The sequence below is a fragment of the Rhipicephalus sanguineus genome, chromosome 7, assembly GCF_013339695.2.
Source record: "Rhipicephalus sanguineus isolate Rsan-2018 chromosome 7, BIME_Rsan_1.4, whole genome shotgun sequence".
NCBI classification, from domain to species: domain Eukaryota; kingdom Metazoa; phylum Arthropoda; class Arachnida; order Ixodida; family Ixodidae; genus Rhipicephalus; species Rhipicephalus sanguineus.
In genome coordinates, this window is record NC_051182.1 from 146,647,931 (window position 1) to 146,661,952 (window position 14,022).

Consider the following 14,022-nt stretch of genomic DNA (forward strand, 5'->3'; position numbering starts at 1 on the left):
TGGCCACAGCAATATTTTTGTCTACAATTCCCTCTCCGCACCGGTTACGTTGCTTGTCGGCGAATGTCTCGGTCGCGTGGAAGAGCTTGACCCTTCGTTCTTTCTGAACGTGCCAGACGAATCGTGTCATACTGACTCGAGCGACCTTCTTGCCCTTTCAACACAGGAGGGCTCGTCGAGTGAAATATTCACGAGTTCAATCGCTGATACCCTGACTGCCGAAGAACGCGCCGCGCTTCTTCGACTTCTCCAACACTTCACGACTTCGTTCGATGTTTCTCAGCCGCAGTTGGGCCGCACGTCGGAAGTCCACCACTACATTGACACCGGTTCGCACCAGCCGTTGCGTCAAAGACCGTACCGCGTCTCTGCTGCAGAGCGTCGCGTCATCAACGACCAGGTCGAAGATATGCTACGCCGTGGCGTTATTCAACCATCCCACAGTCCTTGGGCATCTCCTGTCGTGCTAGTTCGCAAGAAGGACGGGTCTATTCGTTTTTGCGTCGACTACCGTCGCTTAAATAAGGTGACGCGGAAAGACGTCTATCCTTTGCCGCGCATCGACGACGCCCTTGACAGCCTTCAAGGAGCAGAATTCTTCTCGTCCTTAGACTTACGTTCTGGCTACTGGCAGGTTCCGATGGCTGAAGCTGATCGCGAGAAAACTGCATTTATTACACCTGACGGGCTGTACGAATTTAACGTGATGCCCTTTGGCCTTTGCAACGCACCTGCCACGTTTGAACGACTCATGGACAACACATTGCATGGCCTCAAGTGGTCTATGTGTTTATGCTACCTCGACGATATTGTCGTTTTCTCTCCCGATTTTCCTACCCATCTACATCGGCTCAGACAGGTTTTGACGTGTTTAACCAACGCTAGACTGCAACTCAACCTTAAGAAGTGCCGCTTCGCCGCGTGGGAGCTGACCATCTTAGGCCACATAGTATCTAAGCACGGTGTTCTACCCGACCCTGCGAAACTTCGTGCCGTCGCCGAGTTCCCGAAGCCTTTTACCATCAAAGAGCTTCGAAGTTTTGTCGGACTATGCTCCTACTTCCGGTGCTTCGTCCGAAATTTCGCGTCCATCATGTCGCCGTTGACCCAGCTCCTACGCGGCGACACAGACCTCTCCTCCTGGTCTCCTGAGTGCGACGTCGCGTTCGCTACGCTCCCTCGTCTGCTCACTTCTCCTCCCATCCTTCGCCATTTCGACCCAACAGCTGCAACTGAAGTGCATACAGACGCTAGTGGGGTCGGTCTTGGCGCTGTCCTCGCCCAACGTAAGCCCGGCTACTCCGAATACGTCGTCGCCTATGCGAGTCACACGGTGACAAAAGCAGAGACCAATTACAGCGTCACTGAAAAGGAGTGCTTAGCTCTAGTATGGGCGCTTACCAAGTTCCGCCCGTATTTGTACGGTCGCCCGTTCAACCTGGTAACGGATCACCATGCCCTTTGTTGGCTCGCCACATTGAAAGATCCGTCTGGCCGACTAGCCCGTTGGGCACTCCGAATTCAGGAGTACGATATTCGCGTCATCTATCGCAGCGGACGCAAGCACTCTGACGCGGACGCCTTGTCTCGTTCGCCTCTACCTCCAGACTCGGCCTGCGCAACGAACTGCACACACTCAGTCACATCTCTCGACATTGACTCCGTAGCTAATGAACAACGCCGTGACCCATGGATCGCTTCTCTTTTCGGCTATCTTTCGGGAGCCTCGACCACTCCTGCATCCCGATCTCTCCGCCGCCAAGCTGCCCATTTCGCCATTCGTGATCGGCTGCTACACCGACGGAACTACGCTCCCGCAGGTCGTAAATGGCTCTTGGTAATTCCCCGAAGCTTAAGATCACAAATATGTGCTGCCTTCCACGACGATCCACAATGTGGCCATGCCGGAGTTTTCAAAACCTATGAACGTATTCGCCATCGCTACTACTGGCGCGGCATGTACAACTTTGTACGAAAATTTGTTCAGTGCTGCCCCGACTGTCAGCGTCGCAAATCACCGCCTTCATGCGCGTCTGAAGCCTTGCAGCCACTTCCGTGCCCTGCCAACCCCTTCGACCGCGTCGGCATAGATCTCTACGGCCCACTTCCAATGACACCGGATGGCAATCGGTGGATCATAGTCGCTGTGGACCATTTGACACGCTACGCCGAAACTGCTGCTCTGCCAAGTGCCACAGCGCGTGACGTAGCGTCTTTCGTCCTACGCCGATTCATCCTTCGACATGGCGCACCTCGGGAACCCCTTAGTGACAGAAGTCGAGCCTTCCTCTCGGAAGTCGTCGAAGCTCTGCTTTCCGAATGCCACGTTGTTCATCGACGGACCACGGCATACGACCCGCAGACTAACGGGCTCACCGAACGATTCAACCGCACCCTCGGTGACATGCTCGCGATGTACGTGACATCTGATCATGGTAACTGGGACCGCGTTCTTCCCTTCATAACGTTCGCATACAACACCGCGACACAGGCTGCCACGGGATTCTCACCTTTCTTCCTCCTGTATGGCCGCGAACCTTCGCACACCATCGACACTCTCCTACCATATCGTCCGGACGCTTCCGAATGCCCACCTGTGTCCGAAGCTGCCCGACAAGCGGAAGAGTGCCGCCAACTCGCGCGCACCTTTACATCCCAAGAACAACAGCGCCAGAAGGAAAACAACGCCGACTCACTTCCAAGTCCCAGCTATTCCCCTGGATCTCTTGTATGGCTGGCTGTTCCGTACCAAGCTCCTGGGCTTTCCTCAAAGCTCGTCCCAAAGTACGAAGGGCCTTACCGTGTTTTGGAGCAAACATCCCCGGTGAACTTTATCATTGAGCCAGTTTCCCCATCTGACGACATGCGCCGGCGTGGACGTGACCTCGTCCACGTGGCACGTCTCAAGCCATACCACAGCCCTCTGCCTCCAGACTCCTAGGTCGCCAGGATGGCTCTTTTTCGGCGGGGGCGAATTGTGAAGAAGAAGACGCGTCGCCGGTCAGCAGTATCGCCAACGCTCGCCTCGCGCTGCTGGTCACTGGCATCTTTCTGGACGGTGCTCTGCCCCGACTCGCTGTGTTTGTTCAGAGCGTCACCACAGGAACGCACCGCCAATAAACCTCTTCTCATAGCATATTGTTGGCCAGTGCTGACTATCAAAGTAACTGAAAGTAACTCAAGGTAATTAACAGTAATGCCATGGCACTTCTCTCGCATTTACTGCTGAATCACCGCTCAACAAAAGTAGAAATGCGAGCAGGAAATAGCCGACTAGAATGCCCGTTACAACGATTGCAAAATGTTCGGGATTTTCCAGTACTTCACAAAACCCATTCCACTCGCACGGACTCACCGCATGCTTTTCGTGAGAGGTCCCACTGCCGGGCAGCACGACGTTCCACTGCGGCAGGTCGCGACAGGGAGGCGAATGCGGCACGGCGCAGCCCCCGTCCCCACCGTCCCGCCGCGAACTCTCGTCCGTCCGCCACGAGCGGTGGTTTTCCTGGTGGAGGAGGTTGGGCGACGGCGGAAGACCCTTGGCATCATTCTGCCACCGGCTCAGCAGAAGCTGCTGAGCCATCGACACATCTGGCAGAGAAGAAGCAAGAACGTGAAGGCAAGGACGCCAAGAATGTATGTCACAAACGTAAGAGCAGGGACTCAAGAATTTATGTCATGAACATAAAGGCAAGCACTCAAGAACCCAAGTCAAGAATGCAAAAGCAAGAACTCAAGGACATACATCAAGAATGTAAAAGCAAAAAATCAAGACCCCATGTCAAGAACATAATGGCAAGAACTCAAGAAAGTAGAGGCAAGAACTCAAGAACATACGTCAAGAACTTAAAACCAAGAACTGAAGAATGTATGTAACGAATGTAAAGGCAAGAATATCAGATGAGTGAAAGCTACAATGAAGTTTCCATCTCCACGCACGTGTTGCAGGTTATGGCGTCGCCAAGAGATGTGTTCTTCTTAATGTTACTTGTCCAAAGGTAGGATTTGATGACTAGGGTCAACCGGCAGAGTAGCTTCACACTTTACGCTCTAAGACGTAGACTTTTGCAGAGCAAGAGAACATAGCAATGTTACGACACTCCTTCCTTTCAGCAAGCTAGCACTTAGAGCCCATCTGAGCATGCGTGAAGTGGTAACAATTTGGTTTTGAGATCAAGAGCATGTGTGCCTCTTTCACTGTCCTTTCCCAGTGGCTAAAGGGTTAAGGCACTAGGTGTTACGGCAATGTCATCATTATCTGCCAGTTTATTCAGTGCATTACCTTCCGAGATATATACGACACATAAAAGAACAGGTTGCAGTACTACACCAATGCAGTGGAGTGCACTGAAATAAAATCAGTAGCGTTATCCTGGTTAATTCCTGATACGCTTTTAAATCCGAAATTACATTTCTTTCCCTTCAGTTGACGCCTTCCCACGCCCGACATCCTAATACACTCAAACCTCATTATAACAGTCACATCTGCCATGAAAATAACCTCGTTATATCCGAAAATTCGTTATAAACCTTTATTTGTACCACTGTAGCTATGACAAGGCTATTCTTCATTTACTTCGTTATAACCGATAATTCGTTATGTCCGTGTTGACTAAAAAAACACAGCTCAAGCACTCTGTACAGATGTCTAACCAGCGAAGCTGAAACGTGTGGCCCCGGTGTATAACACACTGGTGTGTAACACAAGTGTCCTCTGTCGTATCCTTTGATTTCTGTATCACCACTTTTAAGAGATGCTTGCTTCAAACATTGCGTTTGGTGACATTAGCTTGAAGGGTATTAAGAACACCTAAAGGATTTTACAGGTGGCAATTCATGCTGCGGGGGTTATTGTCCCTAGCTATATGTGCTGACAAAACCTGAAGAGAAACAAGCGCGGAGACTCTTCGAGGTAGCGTATGCTAGCACTGCTTCTTCATTACAGTTTAGCCCCACTCACGGACCACCACTTTTTTCCACTTACTAGCCATATACAGCTTCTAAGTAAAACTACAGCATCTAGCTTTAACTATAACCCATTTAAAGGGACACTAAAGAGAAACAATAAACTGGCTTAGATTGATAAATCGGACTTTGGGAACTATAATCTCGTTAATTTCGCCGTCATAGGTGTATTAATAAAGGAGAAAATGAAGTTCAAAGTGTCATTTTTAAATTTCGCGCCAAAATCTCCACGCTTGACGTCACGGATTTCATAGTGTACTTATCGCATTTCGGCGCCATTGGCTCAACAAAATTTCCTCAAACTTGGTGTGTCAACTCTATGGCCCCTTCAGAGGACAGTGTACTTCCTTTTTACCGCTTAGGAACTACGAAGGCCCTAGCAGGCACCGTCAAAATATGTGACGTCACGGTGAATGGTGCAGAAACTTCAAGGTGGCGTCATCCCCCACATTTTCTTTTTGCGCGATTTCTCGCTAACTAAGCGCCTTCTCGCAGCAAGCGTGGTGTTTTTGGTATCATGAAAGAGTAATTTACTAATACGAAAAAAATTGTTGTGCTCTTTAGTGTCCCTTTAATCAGTAAAACATGTTATTTGAGATCACTGCAGCTTACTCGTCTTGGTCTCTTTGGTGCCAGAGGTGGCCTTGGCATGCGGCTCCGCCAGAAGAAGGTAGACGGGGTTGTGCAGGAACGGACACGGAGGCGGGCTGCCGCTGGAGCCGCTCCGCGGGTGGTCCCGCTCTCCGGCCCACTCCGCCGGCAGCAGCTCCGAAGCGCGAGACGCGGGCACCATCTTGGCCACGCCGTCGGAGCGGCTCCGCTGGCTCTTGAGCCCCCGGCTCTCCCGCTTGAGGTAGCGGCGGCTGCGACTCTTGGCGAGCGCGTCCGCGTCCGTGTAGGCAGCCACACTGCTGCTGCTGTTGCTCCCGCCGCTGCCAAGAACAACAACAAAAAGCCGTTAGAAGTGCTGCAATTATGCTGTAAAACTTGGGCCCATAGAGCGTTTTATAAGAAGTGACAGTAACTAAAAATGTAGAATCAACTACTCTAAAGTAGCTACATAAAATTTATTAATAGCTTCTGGCTGCAACAGGTTATTAAGTGCAATACTAAGATACAGTAATGTGAAATCTCAATATAGCAAATTATCAGATACAACAAAGTAAATGTCTATAATGTAACAGCACGTTCTCCGTTTCCCAATTTCATCAGGGTCAAATTAACCAGCTTTTACTGTATATGCTTATAACAAATGTTAGGGAAATATTCCTATTGCCTGCAACGTCACTGCAACGATGTGCAAATCATTCTCACAAAAAGTCATCATGTCTTTATGCATTTTGGAGAATAAGCACTGAACAGACTCACCTGTCAAGCCTGCAGAGTGGCACTCCATTGTGGGGAACATGTGCTGCAAGAAAAAATAATGGTGAGATAGCGTTACAGTATTACTGCACTGGAAGAATACTTCTCACTCACAGTAACAACCGACTCATTCATTCTCTCAATGACGGCTTGCAGATACACTGAGGAAATGCAACAAATACCGCCCAGAAGACAGGAAACAGAGAAGCGCAAAAAATGAACGTGGGCATTCGCCCAAAACGTGAAGTGTATGAAGAGATAACGACATTGAGTCTTGCGCTTCAGTTGTTCATACAGTGTGCGACACAAACTGTGAATGTTCAGAAGCAATGGCAACCTGGCGGATACTACATGTGTTAAAATGCGGGAATGATACAGAATGCTGGCAACAGTGTCACAGGCATTGAACGTTCATGGTGCACGAGATGAGACACGAAGAACTGTCACAATTTGTCAGCAGCCACTGCAATGATCACAATTTATAGCTCGGCATTTACTATAAGGGTCCTCCTTTCAGATCATATATAAAGCCCAACTTCAAATACTATAAGCCAACAACCTTGGAAAACAAGAGGCAGACAGAACAAAATGAAAGGAATGTTCATCAAAAGGAATGTGGCTTGCCAATAAGGAAGGAGAGATCATGTTAGCAAAGCTCTCAGGCTCGTCCTGTCACAGCAACAGCACCACTGACATTTTATCAAGAGCGTATGATTCACATGCCCATTACCATACGGATACCATATGGACCCCATTAGAATGACCATACGGATACTATGCAGGGACCACATGGATACCCTATGGATGACCATACAGATACAATTCTAGCTGAACTGTAGATGTGACACTCTGTTTCCTTAGCTTAGTGCACAATGCAAGTAATAACTGTTTGCGGCTTTTATACATTCAAATGTGAGAACATCGCAGGAAAATGAAATGATGGGTTTAAGGCGGCATACAGACGTTTCTAAAAGGAACACTAAAAGCCAAATGGCGCATACAGAACAGTAAAGTGCAATATCACTTTTGCGCAAAGGTGGAAAACAAGGAAGCATCTTCAGTACCCTCGCGGTTGTTCGTTGAGACTGAGTTCGTCGTTCCGTTGCTCCGAATCTCCAGCGACTGCTGCGTAGGTTGAGCGTCTATGCTTCCGTTGCGGTAGTTCTCCCGGTTCCCGAGTCCATGATCTTCATACTGCTTCTGCAATCACGTGAAGAAATTTCACTTAAGCTTCACACATCTACAAGGCAACCCCATACCAGGTCTCATGTAGAATATGAATTAAATTTATAGTACATGGCATTTTCAGAACACATAAAATTCCTCATCATAATAGACTCTTTCCTGAAACCCGTAAGAGTGAGACATAGAAATACTGCCGTATATAGACGTATGGACGAGCGAGAGAACTTGACAAACACTGGAATCAGGCTAGTTCGCATTGATCCATAGCTTCCGAAAGTGCAAGAAAATGCGATACTATGTCCTGCGTTCTTCTTTCATGGTGTCATGTTTTTTTTTGTTTTTTTGCACTTTCAGAAGCTATGGAGTGAAAGAAGATGAAGTTGATAAAGTGGTGGCAGTATCGCAGTGCCTTCATCCCATTCTTGAACATTTGTTGTTCCTCCAGAGCAGGCTGTACAGTCCTGCGTGGAGAGTCATTGACAATGCCACTTTGTGAACCTCATCTTTGCTTGCTTGTCCAGGCGGAGACATACAGTGAATACCCAACGGAAGTGTATGGTTTTCATCGAAGTGCCCAAGTACACCGATAATAAATAGCCTCACTGAAAAGAAAACAAATGCTTACCGGAGAGTTTGTGAGTGAAGATTATGAGCACTTAAAGGGAGCTTCACCCCAAGCCGGAGATTTACACTGCTTTTGCTCTTTGTTACTTTCACGATATCACCGCATCCAAGAATAATGCACGCAGGTGTTTCACATCTTGGCCGTAACTTGAAAATAAAACGAGTCGGAAGCCAAAATGCTCGCCCTTCGTACTCTGTTGCCGCTCCAATTTGCCAAATTATGCTTGCTGCCTGTTACCGAGTGATAGCCGAATAAATTCAGCCAGGAACTCAATATTCAAAATCAAAACTGATCAACAATAAGATGTTTCCTGCTGTGTTGCTTTATGCAACACTTGTTCTTGAATATTTAAACCTGTTTACTATACTGGAGCATGTGAACCTGTGAAACACCCGATGCTGGTGAAGAAGTATATGTACAAATTAAGTTTCTACATCTAAGAAATCAATGTCATTCGTACAACCCGTCAACAAGTGCGTTCCAAACTTAACCGCATGGAGCAAATGCTTAAGCTAAGCTTCCCTAACCTGACACGAGAGGATGTTGACGGATGGTGCAGACTTGGCGAGTGCCAGGTTGCAGGCGTTGTGCTTGTTCTTGTTGCGCACCATGTTGCTCGGAAACTGGGACAGCACGTCAAACCACCTGCAACAGATTGCATAATCCAGCATCACAAACTTCAGTGTTATGTGACAAACCAGTAATAGTCAACGACAAACCAGTAATAGTCAACGATGTCGATGCGCTCTAAAGACGCGGACAAAGATGCAACAGGGGACACACGGCGCAACTTTCGGCTTGTTTATTCGAAAAACGAATGGAGCATCACATACATACGCTGAAGCACATGACACACAGCTCGAACTTTACAAATAAATAACTGGGCACTCAAAAACTGTGTCTCTTTCTCAGATAACATCCATGAAGCTATACTAACACGAGATCCTGCGCATTCCCAAATCGATTTGGCTCCTATTATTGTCCGCGTCTTCAAAGTGCATCCACGTCGTCGTCATGCAGAACCAACTAGCCCAACCGAGTGCACTGACAGTAACAGTCAATTAGACTGGAATGCTATTCTCAACAGTGACAAATCCTGTCATATTCACTGTGATGGAATCATTGTGACTGTGCACCGTGACAACATGCTATGGTAAAAGAATAAATTTAACACAATGCCAATCGATCAAAGAGCCGCTTACCACTTGCTGTCATCACGACCCGTGCCCTTGACAAAGTGGACCTTATCCGGAGTGGTGATGGCGATGGAGAACTGGTTCCCGGTGAGCTCCTCGGCATGAGCCACAGCCACCACTTTGGTCATGTCAATCACCGCCTGCGGGATTGTGTTGGGCTGGAAGAGGACAAGGCGGACAATTCAGATTATAAATGCCACGTAAAGCCATGACGAAGTATGCAATCGTGCACCAGGTTGCATCAATTGCGGGTGTAACAGTAATGTGAAACGGGTGCGCTATTTCTTGACACACCATGCACAATGCTGACAGTAATCAAGTGTGAATGCTGGGGAATGCTTTTACGTTATTTTAATTTGATGCGAAAGTTGGCCTCCGAATTCCAGCTCTGGCATCATTGACATTATCGCAACGTCTCGATGTGGAACCATATTTGCCAGTGTCACGTAGCGGTAAGCTATTTATTTTCACAGTTTAAATAATGTTGCTTTTGAATGATGATGATGTATGGATTTCAAGGCATGACAAAGCCACATACGTGAAATATGACTATTGAACAGAGCAATCAATGAGAGTCAATGGGCAGTAAATGTAACGACACTGCAAGGAGGTCTAGTAACAGTTGCTGTAGGATGCGTAAAAGATACCCTATGTGTTAAAAATGCATAGACAGCTACGCTTTGTGGTGCCTCCCAATCTTGATTCGCAGGTGAACCGCATCATCATTCGTTTTGTTTTCTTTTTTGCTTACACCTTCTGAGTCTGTTCTTTTATGCCATCTATATTTTGTCTTCCAGATGATGTTTTGTGAATGCTTTATATTATGTGTTCTTTTGATAGACTGCAGTTAACAGTTAGGGTACCGTCCTTTTGTTTCCTCTTTTTTTTTCATCTCCGAGTACTTGGCACTATTTATCAATAGTCAAATGCATTAGGATAATGACGACAACGGTTACTGAAGCACAACTGCTCACAAGCAAAAACTGACAACAGTGTTATGTGCACCACATTTTTTTCCACTCACGCGTAGCAGCTGCAGTGATTAACAAGAATCAAGAAAGCCAATTTATAATGATGTAATTACGGGCCCTCCTTCCTGGCACCTGCCTTGAAACGGGATCACAGAAACATGCAGCATGGTGCGCCTTAACTTAGCACCCTCCAATATTTACCAGTATTGCCTTTAGAATTTAAAGGACTTGGGCTTTCATTTAACACTGCCAAACGAGAAGTTAGAAATGTCGCGTTGGCACTTCGTTAACAGTAAGTTGCTCCTGCCAGTTGCAAGCATTGGTTGGACTGACAACAGCTAGAAGGTGCATGCCTTTCGATTATTTTGAAAGAAACACTCACGTGCTCATCCACCGAGTAAGTCAGTTCTCCATCGTCGTACAGGACGAACCAGCGCCTCTGCCATCTCTGCAAAATGGACAAGGCAACGCAAAAAAGTCATCACCATGACATTGACCATACCTTTGTCTGTGTGCTTTGTACTTATGTTCAGCTACATCCATGGTCAATCAAGGATAAAAAGATGCTTCCTTTCCCATAGGCTTTCAACAGAAAGCGCTGCATTGAAATTCAAGCCGTGGGTTTAACCTACACTGTGACGTAAAATGGACACATACAAAAAAAAATGGAAAACAATCCTCGCTTCCATCTCATCACACTTTTCAAGAAGCTAAAATATGGTTTGCAACTGAAGGAAATGACAAATAAGCACACTGAGGCCAATTGATGTTTAGTTCTGATATGTAGGTGCGGCAATAATGTTTTGCCAATGGAAGTAAATGTAACACGTGAAATCAAACACCTTTCTTTCAAAAAAGTTGATGTGCATTTATGTTATGTTCCATTACTGTGAGTCAGCCTAGATGGAATAGTTTCATCTTCACAGTTTTTGCAAACAAAACACAGGGACAAAGAACATACAAATGAGTGTTATGTTAGTTTGAATACTAATTAAGTGTTTCCTTTAATTGTGTATCATGTACTACACATATTAATTAACATGCGTGTATGGGCAAAAGCTTTGGGTAGCTGTCAACGATGCACCAAAGAGGTTTTTTTTTTGTTACTGTCTTGAGCAGTGGCTGGCTTCAATTCCAATTATGATGTTATGTGTAATTACTGAATAAAATTATGGTTAGCGAGCTTTCAGTAAAGTGACTCCACTAGCGGGTTCAGAGAAGAGAGGAGCATTGGAAGCCCATCCCAATGCTTTGTGAAGCAAGTTTTGCGTGTTGTAAACAAATGCCCTTTGACTCACCCTTGTCCGATTGACCGCCTGCGAGAAGTCCCAGTCAGGGGCCACAAAAAGGTAGCCACAGGTTGACACCTTCCGAGTGGCCTGCACACAACAAGAACAAACACAAGACATAAGGTGAGAGTGCAAATACTCATCATTTATACACTTTCCTGTGAGATATACAAGTGTTATATGTGCATAGAGACTGTTCAAGGCTTGCTCAGAGTGATGCCAAACACACGAACGACGAATATGACAACTCAGTCGTTTGAAATATCTTTGTGAAAAACAGAGAACAAAAAACAAAGCACCTAATTGGGCTAGCAAATTTTGATATTTATATGTGTAACCATTGGGCATCAACATGGCGGGCTTTGTAGCGGACGACGCCTGGTTGTCCCTACCCTGCTAACAAGAAGTGGAATGGATGGGGAGGAGGGGGTTCGAGGGAGTTCATTGCGCCATCCTAACGGCACTGGTATATTGCGAACGAGACACAATGACATCCTACACACCACTATCTTTCATTCCCCTTCCCTTCCCCTGAGTCTGTGACACCAAGTTTCAAAAAACTTCGTTGGGCCGATTGGGAAGAAATACAAAAAAAAGTAACAGTTTGAAATGCGTGACGTCACCTGCGGAGTTTTCGGCGCGAAATTTAAAAATGAGACTTCGACCTTGATTTTATGTTCCAATAACGAACCCATGGTGGCGAAATTAACGGCAGCATTGTTTTCAGAGGGTAATTTGTCAGTCTAAAATAATACAGTGTTTCACTTTAGTGTTTCTTTAAGCAGCTAGTGTATGCAGGAGAGCGGTGGCACGCATGGCACCATTCCGTTTCCCAAGGAACTTCACTCAATCATCGGCACTGTTCGCATCAACGTTTCTAGAACTTATTTGGTTCGCATATAACGAAACGCATAGAGCAGCGCCAATGGCAAAGGGAATTCGAAAAAGCTGTCAAAATAAACAAACAGATCCGGAAAAGCGTAAGCGCGTAAACAGCGCATCCAGAAGACATAATCAAGAAACACGACACCACAGTATCACAACAGTTCTATAGCGGATATTACAGCTACAACCAGCAGTCCTCAAAACACACAGTATACGACCCCAATCAGAGAGGAGGGAACAGAGACGTACAGAACCGCATTATACGAGACCCCGCTTTGAACGGACGTTTTCCCACGATCGCCAAGACCGTTATCAACCGCACTTCCACCTGCTCGTACGCTAACGAGCAGGTGTCGCGACAGTTCCGCAATGCATACACACGTCCTGTTCATTTTTGTTTATCATCTCATTCATCTGTATTTCCATCCTACGTCATCAACTTCCGTGAGACCCAGCGCTAACGAGTCGTCACGCAAGGAAGAGTTGGTGGCGGGAGGGAGGAGGGTTGCTTTTGTATTCTCAGTTGCCTTCTTGACAGCGTGACATCTCTATGTAAAAAAATGACGGTGGCGGGAAAAGCATAACAGTGCCAGACCGGAGCTGCATGCATGCCGTTGACGCGTGCAGCTGACTGGGTCACCGGTCACGCCCGCGCCCTACGCGCGACAAAACGCGCAGACTGCAGCGCCCCCTAACGCGGAATTTCGACACTTCTGTTGTACCCGGTCAGCCGGGGGTGGGGGGGGCAGGGCTTCACGCGTCTCTTGTGAACGCAACGTAACCCCCCCTTCCACAACAGACACACAGAGCTTCCCACGGCGGGACACACATCCTCATATTGCAGAGCACGGCGGAAACGCCGTGCTCTAAGGGGGCGCACGCAGCGACGCGTCACTAATCCCCACCGACACCGCGGGATGAGGAGGACAGGGCTGCAGTTAGAGGCGCGCGCGAGCAGACGACACGCCAGAGCAGACGACGCCGGGCACGCACATTATACCCACACACGTTGCTGCACTTTAGGGGCAGGCGAGCACATACCTACAGGTGAACAAAAAAAAGAAAATAAATAAAAAGCGAGTAACGTAGTGCATATGCCGCTTCCGGCAGCACGTTGGGGGAAACGGTGGCAGCCAGGCGCGCTTTATTTCTTTCTCTCTTTTTGCATTTTTTTCCTTTTGTCTTACGCAGCTCTTCCTTCCTTCCGATCATATACCGTTACGCACGCATGCGCCGTGCCGCCGACGCAGGAAGCGGGCCCCAGCGAGCACAACCCGGCCGACCCGAGCGGTGGCACGCAGGACGGTGTGTTACACAGCGGCATGCCCAGGAAGCCCACTACTGCCAACCAAAAAAGAAAAGACATATAAGTAGCACACGCGCGAGCACGAGCGCGCAATCCCCCGAAAACGGAAACCCGCGGAGGAAGCAGAGGATGAAGAAGACCCGCAACGCACGCGAGGCAAGCAGACCAACCATGCACGCGTTCCGCACGTACGGTTAACGACGTGAACCCCTGCACAATGCTTCCGACGAGCACA

At 47.6% G+C, this 14,022-nt stretch overlaps 1 protein-coding gene across 2 annotated transcripts in view; it reads right to left on the reverse strand.

The window, feature by feature from the left end:
• LOC119400202 (uncharacterized) overlaps window positions 1-14,022 on the reverse strand; it is a 366,922-nt gene that overhangs the window by 294,432 nt on the left and 58,468 nt on the right. For both annotated transcript variants that reach the window (XR_007416976.1, XM_037667205.2), the window contains exons 2-9: window positions 11,606-11,686; window positions 10,690-10,755; window positions 9,343-9,494; window positions 8,668-8,785; window positions 7,395-7,530; window positions 6,334-6,376; window positions 5,578-5,897; window positions 3,356-3,591 (exon numbers count right to left, since the gene is read on the reverse strand). Coding sequence is in view for 1 of the 2 variants with exons in the window: in XM_037667205.2 (XP_037523133.1) it covers window positions 3,356-3,591; window positions 5,578-5,897; window positions 6,334-6,376; window positions 7,395-7,530; window positions 8,668-8,785; window positions 9,343-9,494; window positions 10,690-10,755; window positions 11,606-11,686 (1,152 nt within the window). In the remaining variant the exon portion in view is untranslated. The remainder of the gene's footprint in view (window positions 1-3,355; window positions 3,592-5,577; window positions 5,898-6,333; window positions 6,377-7,394; window positions 7,531-8,667; window positions 8,786-9,342; window positions 9,495-10,689; window positions 10,756-11,605; window positions 11,687-14,022) is intronic.